This window comes from Rattus norvegicus, chromosome 11 (assembly GCF_021556685.1).
Source record: "Rattus norvegicus strain SHRSP/BbbUtx chromosome 11, alternate assembly SHRSP_T2T, whole genome shotgun sequence".
NCBI lineage: Eukaryota > Metazoa > Chordata > Mammalia > Rodentia > Muridae > Rattus > Rattus norvegicus.
This window is the reverse complement of record NC_141544.1, coordinates 54,875,960-54,890,194: the sequence shown is the minus strand read 5'-3', so window position 1 is coordinate 54,890,194 and position 14,235 is coordinate 54,875,960. Positions and strand designations below refer to the sequence as shown.

The 14,235-nt window shown below is 37.5% G+C and overlaps 1 protein-coding gene across 1 annotated transcript; it reads right to left on the bottom strand.

Annotated features, from left to right (window-relative positions):
* Positions 1–1,883: 1,883 nt before the first annotated feature.
* Olr1537 (olfactory receptor 1537) lies at positions 1,884–2,804 on the bottom strand. Its single transcript, NM_001001352.2, is given in 1 exon segment — positions 1,884–2,804. A coding segment is annotated over 1 exon segment (921 nt).
* Between the last annotated feature and the right edge of the window lie 11,431 nt (positions 2,805–14,235).

The following is a 14,235-nucleotide window of genomic DNA, read 5'->3' as shown; positions in this document are numbered from 1 at the left end:
TTGAGCCTTCTTTTCAATATCCTTTGTAGGATTGGATTAGTCAAAAATACTGTTTAAATTTGGTTTTTGTCATGGAATATCTTGTCTTATCATTCTATAGCAATTGAAAATTTTGTTTGCTGAATATAGTAGTCTGGGCTGGCATCTGTGATCTCTTAGAGATTGTAAGATATCTGTCTGGGCCCTCTGGCTTTTAAAATCTCTTTTGAGATATCTGGTGTGATTCTAATAGCTTAATCTGTATATGTATTTGGATTTTATCACTTGCAGGTTTTAAAAAATTATTTGTTTGTTTGTGTTTTACACTCTAGATTTTATTTCCCTCCTGGTCCAATGAAGGAGCAGGATCACAATAATGCATCACATAAAAAGTATCCATGTGTGCTTGTTTTTATGTCTTTCATGGCTATACTAGGCAATATGATATTATGTCTTTTTTAAAAGCAATATTTACCTTCATAAGCATATATTCGATTCAATAGGAACGTTTTAATAACACTGAGATAGTAATCTTTTCCTATTTACATTAGTTAATAGATAATTTATATTCGATTGTCTATTGTATACTTTTCTTCTTTAATACAGACTTTACATATAAATAAACCTGTAAAAGAGCTTTCAAAATAAACAGCAGCAAGTCACATCTCACCACTCTTCATAGAATATTCTCTCTCTCTCTCTCCAGTCTTGTTCATTTTCCAATATAATATCTGAAAACACTTTCTACTACAGATATAATTTTCCACATCCCAATAAACATGGTAAGTTTAAGAGTCTATTATAGTTCCTGGTATTTCATCTGCTCAAACAAGTGTAAGCCCAGCAACATAAACATTTAATGGCAGCTTTTATTTGAGTTAGTAATTAGCTCTTAGGTATTTTTCAAATAAATGTTTGAAACAATGACTGTCATATTGTTGACTATAAGCTGGATGTGTTCTGTAGTTGTCTCAGCTGTAGCCACCTGTATGCTATCATATTAACTCTTCAAGAAGTACAATGACTAGCACCCAGGTGATTTCACTAGCCAGCCCAATATTTTTCATTATTAACCAGTAATTTCTTGGTGTTTGCTCTCTTGCTACCACTAGTTAAGAGAAAAAATTCACTGACACATATCAGCCTAGGAAATTCCTATAGCTCATATATGTTACTTCTCCCCTTACCTTCCGGTCAATATTTTTATCAGTAGCAAAGGCAACCAGAAAGACTGATTTCTGAAGTCTATCTTACTATAGCAAAATAAGTTCTTGAATACATCACTATGTATAATATTAACATAAATATATGTTGAGTTATAAGCATATGTAATAATTTATTTTAATACTCTACCCTTTACATTCATTCCAGATTACATTTATCTTTCTAAGACACTCCAATATTGTTTTAAATTCTCCCAATACTTGTCCTTATATTCTACATTTCTTCAGAATATATTGTACCAAAAGACAGAGATTCAGATTTATAATTATTATTCTACAAACATCGAAAAACTAAAAAAGGTACATTAACATTCTGGGCTAGGGTCATTCGAAAATAACTTTGTATTCATGCCTCAATTGGGAGCATTTTTATTAATCATTTCTCACTATTTGTAAGTAGTATTTCCAATTACTCCTCATAAAAAATGGAATTTCCTAGGAGACATTTAGTCTGTAGGAGCCAGATGCCCAAATGCAAAGAAGCATTAGTGTTTCTGGATGCAGTAACTCAGGGTTACATTGCCAAATCTCACTAGGAAACATGATGAGAGGCTCACTGCCTTCAAAGGGAGCTCATGATCATCTGGTAACCTGGAATAACAGATTCCAATCCAAAATTCTAAAGATTGCCCACCCCTCTTTAAGAAGGAAGAAATGGCCTGAAAATTATCTGGAAACTATTTATTTCATTTTTCTTCTCAGGGCAGCTGTTACCTCTTTGTTCCTCAGGCTGTAGATAAAAGGATTTAGAAAGGGAATTATTATTGTGTAAAATAAAGAATACATCCTGTCCTTATGTTCACCTGATCCAGACCCAGGACGCACATACATAAGGAAAAGTGTGCCATAGAACAAAGACACAGAGAGCAGGTGGGCACTGCAGGTGGAGAAGGCTTTCCTTCTGCCTTTCTCAGACTTTGTTTTCAGGATGGCAAAAAGGACAGAGAAGTAGGAGATGATAATAGACATAAAAGTAAAGCCTTCTATAAAAGCTGAAAGTATTAAAACCAGAAGGACATTAACTGTAGGATCAGTGCAAGAAATTTTGAATAATTGCAAAATTTCACAGTAGAAATAGTCTATGATGTTGGATTTGCAAAAATGTAATCTCACTAACAAACCCACATGAATTGCTGGACATAGAAAACCTATAATATAAGAAACATGTATAAAATGCATACAGAGGCTATTGGACATCATCACTGGATAAAGCAAAGGGTTGCATATGGCCACATAGCGGTCATAGGCCATCACTGACAGTAGGAAGCATTCTGTCGTTGCACTGGAACCAAAGAAATAAAACTGGGTGAAGCACTCAACCAACAATATTTTGTGATCCTTAGATAAAATATTGACAAGCATCTTGGGAGTCACAGAGGATGAAGCACATGCATCTGCAAAAGCTAAGCTTCCCAGAAGTAAGTACATGGGAGTATGGAGGTGAGGGTCCTTCCAGATGAGAGCGATCAGGCCAAGGTTGCCCACCATGGTGATGAGGTAGATGATGAAGAAAATCAGGAAGAGTGGAATCTGTAGCTCGGGACTCTCAGTGAGTCCCATGAGAACAAATTCTGCCACCACAGTCTGGTTTTCTCCTGTCATGTCGATCCCAAACAATCCTAGAATGAAAGGGCAAGGAAGGAACAGTCACAGAGAAAGGGTTCAATTGTCATGGCTTGTGCTGCTGATGAGTTCCTAAGGGGAGATTTCATTTCATTACTGTTTATCCATTTTTATCCTTATTTGTCTACTTTTCAAATTCATTAGTTTAATAAAAATGTAATTACATAATTTTCCCTCCTTCAAAATCTCCTATGTATCTTTCCTTGCTCTCTCTCAGATCCACAACCTCTTTTTCTTTGTTTATATACTATATATACGATATATAGTATATAGTATACAAAAAACACATATATGTGTGTGTGTGTGTATTTAGCGATATATTACTATATACAATATGTTTAGTCCTTAATATCTTCTTTAAATACACAGTATGTCTTCAAAATAATTCACTCAATATGGATAATTTAAGGAAGATTATTTTCAGTGTGATGAGGTTATAATTATTCTCTTGTATAGTATACGTTCAGAATTCAAATGCTGTACCACTTTTAAAGAGATTTTTCTGTTATTTCTATATTGTAATATTCTATTTGTTCCTGTATGTTTTGTCACCATTATGAAGGCAAATTTTACTATTTCCATGAAATCAAGGGTTTATTCACAACCAATAGTATCTGAAGGACCTCAGGATTTTCTTAATTTTTTTTTACCTTCTTGATATAAGGTCTTTCTTTGGTGGCCTAAAATTTGTTTGTAGATTAGTCTTGAACACATAGTGATCCTCCTGCTTCTGTCACCTTAAGGCTGGGTTTGCAAATATGTGCTATGGTTTGATTAATATTTTTGAAACCGAAAAAATATTCTTGGAGGTATGGATATACATTACTATATTATTTCTACATGTGCTAACTTCCCTATTTATAGAATCATATTACTGAAGTTTAAGGAACATAAAATATTTTACCGTGAGATAATAATATAAAAACAGACCTTATGCAATTTTAAAATATAAGTAGATGCTACTTTTCTAAAAGTTAAAAATCACCATAAGTAACCAATATTGAGATGTCAGTTTATTTTTATTGAAAATTCAAGAAGAATGAATGAATTTCAAAATCTTTAACTGTAAAATAGTCTGAAAAATATCATCATATAAACAAACCCATAATGTTATTATTACTTCTTTTATTTTCCAACAACCAAAATAAGAATATCCCAATTAGAAGGATATTCATAATGCAATAAATACTGTTTTGTAATGTTTCCTCTTCATAAATTTAAGAGTCTGTGCTACATGAGAGGTATAAGGATCTTATTGTCATCACATTCATCACTTATAATCTCATTGTTCATGAAATTAAAGAATGTTTCTTGCACACACACATACACACACACACACACACACACACACACACACACACACACTAAAGCCAGATTTTCTCATTCTAAAAATAAAATATGTAATATTTGGGCATCAGATTGTATTTCAGCTAGGAAAAACTTGCATTAAATTCGAACATGTTGAAGTGTTCTAATCGTTCATTTGTTCTATATTACAGGAACTTTACATTTAAACCTTCTGACAAATTTCTTACCTTCATAAACAATGAATGTGTATCATTCTGTTCATGTGGGTAATTGCTGATATTAATAAATATTTTTATTTTCTTTAGGATTACTTAGTAGTTTAAGTGCTTGTTTATATGCGTTGTAATCTGCAAACATATTGCAAAGCTGAAACAGAATCATACCAAGCTTTTCATTCTCACCTAAATCCTTTAAAACAGTAGAAAACTGGAACACTGACATTTTTCATGAAGAAAGACAAAAAGTATAGAAAGAAGAAGTATTATTGTGTGGAAACTCTATACTATAACGAGACAACATTTCTTATTTTTATTTCAAAATGACTCTTTAAACACTTCCAAATTCCCTTAATGATTCCCAGAGATTCCCCAAGAGGGTGAAGTGAATGCTATTCTTGGCATTGTGAGCTAATCACCAAGCTATCAATAACTAGTTCCATAGTGCGTTCTGTTTATAAAATATCAGAGAATTAAGTTAATAGTAAGCTTCCTATTTTTATTTTCTTTGCAGTTTTTTAAATGTTATTATTATATTGAAAGTAGATTTTTTTTCATATGCTACATTCTGATTATGATACCACCTAATCCCAGTCCTCTCAGTTGTTCCCCACCTCACATCCCATTCCAGATCCACATAATTTCTGTCTCTCATTAAAAACCAAAAAATAATATAATAGTAAAATAAAGTACAATAAGGTAAAACAAAAACAATTTGTAAGGGAATTAAAAATAAAAGAAGAAGTCCAAGTGGATCAAGGACCTCCACATCAAACCAGACACACTCAAACTAATAGAAGAAAAACTAGGGAAGCATCTGGAACACATGGGCACTGGAAAAAATTTCCTGAACAAAACACCAATGGCTTATGCTCTAAGATCAAGAATCGACAAATGGGATCTCATAAAACTGCAAAGCTTCTGTAAGGCAAAGGACACGGTGGTTAGGACAAAACGGCAACCAACAGATTGGGAAAAGATCTTTACCAATCCTACAACAGATAGAGGCCTTATATTCAAAATATACAAAGAACTCAAGAAGTTAGACCACAGGGAGACAAATAACCCTATTAAAAAATGGGGTTCAGAGCTAAACAAAGAATTCACAGCTGAGGAATGCCGAATGGCTGAGAAACACCTAAAGAAATGTTCAACATCTTTAGTCATAAGGGAAATGCAAATCAAAACAACCCTGAGATTTCACCTCACACCAGTGAGAATGGCTAAGATCAAAAACTCAGGTGACGGCAGATGCTGGCGAGGGTGCGGAGAAAGAGGAACACTCCTCCATTGTTGGTGGGATTGCAGACTGGTACAACCATTCTGGAAATCAGTCTGGAGGATCCTCAGAAAATTGGACATTGAACTGCCTGAGGATCCAGCTATACCTCTCTTGGGCATATACCCAAAAGATGCCCCAACATATAAAAAAGACACGTGCTCCACTATGTTCATTGCAGCCTTATTTATAATAGCCAGAAGCTGGAAAGAACCCAGATGCCCTTCAACAGAGGAATGGATACAGAAAATGTGGTACATCTACACAATGGAATATTACTCAGCTATCAAAAACAACGATTTTATGAAATTCGTAGGCAAATGGTTGGAACTGGAAAATATCATCCTGAGTGAGCTAACCCAATCACAGAAAGACATACATGGTATGCACTCATTGATAAGTGGCTATTAGTCCAAATGCTTGAATTACCCTAGATGCCTAGAACACATGAAACTCAAGATGGATGATCAAAATGTGAATGCTTCACTCCTTCTTTAAAAGGGGAAAAAGAATACCCTTGGCAGGGAATAGAGAGGCAAAGATTAAAACAGAGACTGAAGGAACACCCATTCAGAGCCTGCCCCACATGTGGCCCATACATACATATACAGCCACCCAATTAGACAAGATGGATGAAGCAAAGAAGTGCAGACTGACAGGAGCCGGATGTAGATCGCTCCTGAGAGACACAGCCAGAATACAGCAAATACAGAGGCGAATGCCAGCAGCAAACCACTGAACTGAGAATAGGACCCCCGTTGAAGGAATCAGAGAAAGAACTGGAAGATCTTGAAGGGGCTCAAGACCCCATATGTACAACAATGCCAAGCAACCAGAGCTTCCAGGGACTAAGCCACTACCTAAAGACTATACATGGACTGACCCTGGACTCTGACCTCATAGATAGCAATGAATATCCTAGTAAGAGCACCAGTGGAAGGGGAAGCCCTGGGTCCTGCTAAGACTGAACCCCCAGTGAACTAGACTGTTGGGGGGAGGGCGGCAATGGGGGAAGAGTTGGGAGGGGAACATCCATATGGAAGGGGAGGGGGGAGGGAGATGTTTGCCCGGAAATGGGGAAAGGGAATAACACTCGAAATGTATATAAGAAATACTCGACAGACACCGCCGGACCCTGAAGGAAACAGACCGGATAAACAGTTCTCTGCACCCAAATCCCGTGGGAGGGAGAGCTAAACCTTCAGAGAGGCAGACAGGCCTGGGAAACCAGAAGAGACTGCTCCCTGCACACACATCTCGGACGTCAGAGGAAAAAGCCAAAGACCATCTGGAACCCTGGTGCACTGAAGCTCCCGGAAGGGGCGGCACAGGTCTTCCTGGTTGCTGCCGCTGCAGAGAGCCCCTGGACAGCACCCCACGAGCAAACCTGAGCCTCGGGACCACAGGTAAGACCAAATTTTCTGCTGCAAGAAAGCTGCCTGGTGAACTCAAGACACAGGCCCACAGGAACAGCTGAAGACCTGTAGAGAGGAAAAACTACACGCCCGAAAGCAGAACACTCTGTCCCCATAACTGACTGAAAGAGAGGAAAACAGGTCTACAGCACTCCTGACACACAGGCTTATAGGACAGTCTAGCCACTGTCAGAAATAGCAGAACAAAGTAACACTAGAGATAATCTGATGGCGAGAGGCAAGCGCAGGAACCCAAGCAACAGAAACCAAGACTACATGCCATCATCGGAGCCCAATTCTCCCACCAAAACAAACATGGAATATCCAAACACACCAGAAAAGCAAGATCTAGTTTCAAAATCATATTTGATCATGATGCTGGAGGACTTCAGGAAAGACCTGAACACACTTAGGGAAGCACAGGAAAACATTAATAAACAAGTAAAAGCCTACAGAGAGGAATCGCAAAAATCCCTGAAAGAATTCCAGGAAAACACAATCAAACAGTTGAAGGAATTAAAAATGGAAATAGAAGCAATCAAGAAAGAACACATGGAAACAACCCTGGATATAGAAAACCAAAAGAAGAGACAAGGAGCTGTAGATACAAGCTTCACCAACAGAATACAAGAGATGGAAGAGAGAATCTCAGGAGCAGAAGATTCCATAGAAATCATTGACTCAACTGTCAAAGATAATGTAAAGCGGAAAAAGCTACTGGTCCAAAACATACAGGAAATCCAGGACTCAATGAGAAGATCAAACCTAAGGATAATAGGTATAGAAGAGAGTGAAGACTCCCAGCTCAAAGGACCAGTAAATATCTTCAACAAAATCATAGAAGAAAACTTCCCTAACCTAAAAAAAGAGATACCCATAGACATACAAGAAGCCTACAGAACTGCAAATAGATTGGACCAGAAAAGAAACACCTCCCGTCACATAATTGTCAAAACACCAAACGCACAAAATAAAGAAAGAATATTAAAAGCAGTAAGGGAAAAAGGTCAAGTAACATATAAAGGGAGACCTATCAGAATCACACCAGACTTCTCACCAGAAACTATGAAGGCCAGAAGATCCTGGACTGATGTTATACAGACCCTAAGAGAACACAAATGCCAGCCCAGATTACTGTATCCAGCAAAACTCTCAATTAACATTGATGGAGAAACCAAGATATTCCATGACAAAACCAAATTTACACAATATCTTTCTACAAATCCAGCACTACAAAGGATAATAAATGGTAAAGCCCAACATAAGGAGGCAAGCTATACCCTAGAAGAAGCAAGAAACTAATCGTCTTGGCAACAAAACAAAGAGAATGAAAGCACACAAACATAACCTCACATCAAATATGAATATAACGGGAAGCAATAATCACTATTCCTTAATATCTCTCAATATCAATGGCCTCAACTCCCCAATAAAAAGACATAGATTAACAAACTGGATACGCAACGAGGACCCTGCATTCTGCTGCCTACAGGAAACACACCTCAGAGACAAAGACAGACACTACCTCAGAGTGAAAGGCTGGAAAACAACTTTCCAAGCAAATGGTCAGAAGAAGCAAGCTGGAGTAGCCATTCTAATATCAAATAAAATCAATTTCCAACTAAAAGTCATCAAAAAAGATAAGAAAGGACACTTCATATTCATCAAAGGAAAAATCAACCAAGATGAACTCTCAATCCTAAATATCTATGCCCCAAATACAAGGGCACCTACTTATGTAAAAGAAACCTTACTAAAGCTCAAAACACACATTGCACCTCACACAATAATAGTGGGAGATTTCAACACCCCACTCTCATCAATGGACAGATCATGGAAACAGAAATTAAACAGTGATGTAGACAGACTAAGAGAAGTCATGAGCCAAATGGACTTAACGGATATTTATAGAACATTCTATCCTAAAGCAAAAGGATATACCTTCTTCTCAGCTCCTCATGGTACTTTCTCCAAAATTGACCATATAATTGGTCAAAAAACGGGCCTCAACAGGTACAGAAAGATAGAAATAATCCCATGCGTGCTATCGGACCACCACGGCCTAAAACTGGTCTTCAATAACAATAAGGGAAGAATGCCCACATATACGTGGAAATTGAACAATGCTCTACTCAATGATAACCTGGTCAAGGAAGAAATAAAGAAAGAAATTAAAACCTTTTTAGAATTTAATGAAAATGAAGATACAACATACTCAAACTTATGGGACACAATGAAAGCTGTGCTAAGAGGAAAACTCATAGCGCTGAGTGCCTGCAGAAAGAAACAGGAAAGAGCATATGTCAGCAGCTTGACAGCACACCTAAAAGCTCTAGAACAAAAAGAAGCAAATACACCCAGGAGGAGTAGAAGGCAGGAAATAATCAAACTCAGAGCTGAAATCAACCAAGTAGAAACAAAAAGGACCATAGAAAGAATCAACAGAACCAAAAGTTGGTTCTTTGAGAAAATCAACAAGATAGATAAACCCTTAGCCAGACTAACGAGAGGACACAGAGAGTGTGTCCAAATTAACAAAATCAGAAATGAAAAGGGAGACATAACTACAGATTCGGAGGAAATTCAAAAAATCATCAGATCTTACTATAAAAACCTATATTCAACAAAATTTGAAAATCTTCAGGAAATGGACAATTTCCTAGACAGATACCAGGTATCGAAGTTAAATCAGGAACAGATAAACCAGTTAAACAACCCCATAACTCCTAAGGAAATAGAAGCAGTCATTAAAGGTCTCCCAACCAAAAAGAGCCCAGGTCCAGACGGGTTTAGTGCAGAATTCTATCAAACCTTCATAGAAGACCTCATACCAATATTATCCAAACTATTCCACAAAATTGAAACAGATGGAGCCCTACCGAATTCCTTCTATGAAGCCACAATTACTCTTATACCTAAACCACACAAAGACACAACAAAGAAAGAGAACTTCAGACCAATTTCCCTTATGAATATCGACGCAAAAATACTCAATAAAATTCTGGCAAACCGAATTCAAGAGCACATCAAAACAATCATCCACCATGATCAAGTAGGCTTCATCCCAGGCATGCAGGGATGGTTTAATATACGGAAAACCATCAACGTGATCCATTATATAAACAAACTGAAAGAACAGAACCACATGATCATTTCATTAGATGCTGAGAAAGCATTTGACAAAATTCAACACCCCTTCATGATAAAAGTCCTGGAAAGAATAGGAATTCAAGGCCCATACCTAAACATAGTAAAAGCCATATACAGCAAACCAGTTGCTAACATTAAACTAAATGGAGAGAAACTTGAAGCAATCCCACTAAAATCAGGGACTAGACAAGGCTGCCCACTCTCTCCCTACTTATTCAATATAGTTCTTGAAGTTCTAGCCAGAGCAATCAGACAACAAAAGGAGATCAAAGGGATACAGATCGGAAAAGAAGAGGTCAAAATATCACTATTTGCAGATGACATGATAGTATATTTAAGTGATCCCAAAAGTTCCACCAGAGAACTACTAAAGCTGATAAACAACTTCAGCAAAGTGGCTGGGTATAAAATTAACTCAAATAAATCAGTTGCCTTCCTCTATACAAAAGAGAAACAAGCCGAGAAAGAAATTAGGGAAACGACACCCTTCATAATAGACCCAAATAATATAAAGTACCTCGGTGTGACTTTAACCAAGCAAGTAAAAGATCTGTACAATAAGAACTTCAAGACACTGAGGAAAGAAATTGAAGAAGACCTCAGAAGATGGAAAGATCTCCCATGCTCATGGATTGGCAGGATTAATATGGTAAAAATGGCCATTTTACCAAAAGCAATCTACAGATTCAATGCAATCCCCATCAAAATACCAATCCAATTCTTCAAAGAGTTAGACAGAACAATTTGCAAATTCATCTGGAATAACAAAAAACCCAGGATAGCTAAAGCTATCCTCAACAATAAAAGGACTTCAGGGGGAATCACTATCCCTGAACTCAAGCAGTATTACAGAGCAATAGTGATAAAAACTGCATGGTATTGGTACAGAGACAGACAGATAGACCAATGGAATAGAATTGAAGACCCAGAAATGAACCCACACACCTATGGTCACTTGATTTTTGACAAAGGAGCCAAAACCATCCAATGGAAAAAAGATAGCATTTTCAGCAAATGGTGCTGGTTCAACTGGAGGGCAACATGTAGAAGAATGCAGATCGATCCATGCTTATCACCCTGTACAAAGCTTAAGTCCAAGTGGATCAAGGACCTCCACATCAAACCAGACACACTCAAACTAATAGAAGAAAAACTAGGGAAGCATCTGGAACACATGGGCACTGGAAAAAATTTCCTGAACAAAACACCAATGGCTTATGCTCTAAGATCAAGAATTGACAAATGGGATCTCATAAAACTGCAAAGCTTCTGTAAGGCAAAGGACACTGTGGTTAGGACAAAACGGCAACCAACAGATTGGGAAAAGATCTTTACCAATCCTACAACAGATAGAGGCCTTATTTCCAAAATATACAAAGAACTCAAGAAGTTAGACCGCAGGGAAACAAATAACCCTATTAAAAAATGGGGTTCAGAGCTAAACAAAGAATTCACAGCTGAGGAATGCCGAATGGCTGAGAAACATCTAAAGAAATGTTCAACATCTTTAGTCATAAGGGAAATGCAAATCAAAACAACCCTGAGATTTCACCTCACACCAGTGCGATTGGCTAAGATCAAAAACTCAGGTGACAGCAGATGCTGGCGAGGATGTGGAGAAAGAGGATCACTCCTCCATTGTTGGTGGGATTGCAGACTGGTAAAACCATTCTGGAAATCAGTCTGGAGGTTCCTCAGAAAATTGGACATTGAACTGCCTGATGATCCAGCTATACCTCTCTTGGGCATATACCCAAAAGATGCCTCAACATATAAAAGAGACACGTGCTCCACTATGTTCATCGCAGCCTTATTTATAATAGCCAGAAGCTGGAAAGAACCCAGATGCCCTTCAACAGAGGAATGGATACAGAAAATGTGGTACATCTACACAATGGAATATTACTCAGCTATCACAAACAACGAGTTTATGAAATTCGTAGGCAAATGGTTGGAACTGGAAAATATCATCCTGAGTGAGCTAACCCAATCACAGAAAGACATACATGGTATGCACTCATTGATAAGTGGCTATTAGCCCAAATGCTTGAATTACCCTAGATCCCTAGAACAAACGAAACTCAAGACGGATGATCAAAATGTGAATGCTTCACTCCTTCTTTAAATGAGGAAAAAGAATACCCTTGGCAGGGAAGGGAGAGGCAAAGATTAAAACAGAGACTGAAGGAACACCCATTCAGAGCATGCCCCACATGTGGCCCATACATATACAGCCACCCAATTAGACAAGATGGATGAAGCAAAGAAGTGCAGACCGACAGGAGCCGGATGTAGATCGCTCCTGAGAGACACAGCCAGAATACAGCAAATATAGAGGCGAATGCCAGCAGCAAACCACTGAACTGAGAATAGGTCCCCTATTGAAGGAATCAGAGAAAGAACTGGAAGAGCTTGAAGGGGCTCGAGACCCCAAAAGTACAACAATGCCAAGCAACCAGAGCTTCCAGGGACTAAGCCACTACCTAAAGACTATACATGGACTGACCCTGGACTCTGACCCCATAGGTAGCAATGAATATCCTAGTAAGAGCACCAGTGGAAGGGGAAGCCCTGGGTCCTGCTAAGACTGAACCCACAGTGAACTAGTCTATGGGGGGAGGGCGGCAATGGGGGGAGGGTTGGGAGGGGAACACCCATAAGGAAGGGGAGGGGGGAGGGGGATGTTTGCCCGGAAACCGGGAAAGGGAATAACACTCGAAATGTATATAAGAAATACTCAAGTTAATAAAAAAAAAAAAAAGTTCAAATTCAGGAGAAAGACAAAATGACACTTTAAAATAAAAAAAAATGTACAGAAAAAAAAAAGAAACATTAAGTAGGTGAGCAGAGTAGACATCACTGGAATAACTATAGACATTCAATTTTGGCATTGGTCAGTATGTATAGTAAAATAATTGGAATCATTAATGTGTCACCTTGGTTATGTGAAGGTCAACCATTAGTGTTTTTACAGTATCTCACCACTGTCATTCAATTGGCATTTATATCAATCTTTTATTAGAGAATAGAAGTAAATCCGTGTTTGCATAGTAAAATAAAAAACAGACCATAGAAACATATAAAAAAAAAAAAGAAATACTCAAGTTAATAAAAAAAATAAATAAAAGAAGAAAAAAAAACACAAAGGAAAAACACAAGAAACATAACAGGCACAGAAGCATCCACATTTGTATGTACAGGAAACTCATAAATCACAAAAGCAGAAGCTATAATATTTATGAAATGACTTGTAGGTTTAAAAATAAAATTTAGAAAAATTCCCTGACTCAGAATTATGAGACAAAGAACTTCCAAAGACACCATTTCATAATGGCCATCTGCTGTCAGGCAGGAGAACTACCCTTAAGAGCCATTTGTTTCCTTCCTGAGACTCTCTTGAAATAAATTTCCCAATTCTTTTTACAAGGTTATAATTACCCTGATACTTACACCACATAAAGACCCAATAAAGAAAGAATTAGAGACCAATTTCCATTACGAACAGAGACACAAACATTCTCAATAAACTGCTTTAATATGAATCCAAGAACACATCACATCACCAAGATCATCTGCCATGATCAAGTAGGCCTCATTCCAGGATGGTTCAATAGACAAAAATCAATAAATGCAGTCTACCACAGGAATGGACTGAAAGAAAAAAGGAAAACAAGATAATCTCATTAGATACAGAAAATGCCTTTAACAAAATCCAACACCTCTTCAAGATAAAAGACCTAGAGAAAATAAGGATACAAGGGACATACCTCAACATAGGAAAGGCAGTTTAAAGCAAACACATAGCCAATATTAAGTTAAATGTAGAGAAACTTAAAACAATTCCACTAAACTCAGAAACAAAAAAAAGTGTTGTTCACTTTGCCATATCCACTCAATATAGCATTTGATGTTTTAACTGGAGCAATGAGACACCTGAAGATCAGAGGTACGAATCAGAAGGGGAGAAGTCAGGCTGTCTTTATTTGTAGCAGATATGATCGTATACATAAGTGGCCTTTTAAATTCTACCAGGGTACTCCTCC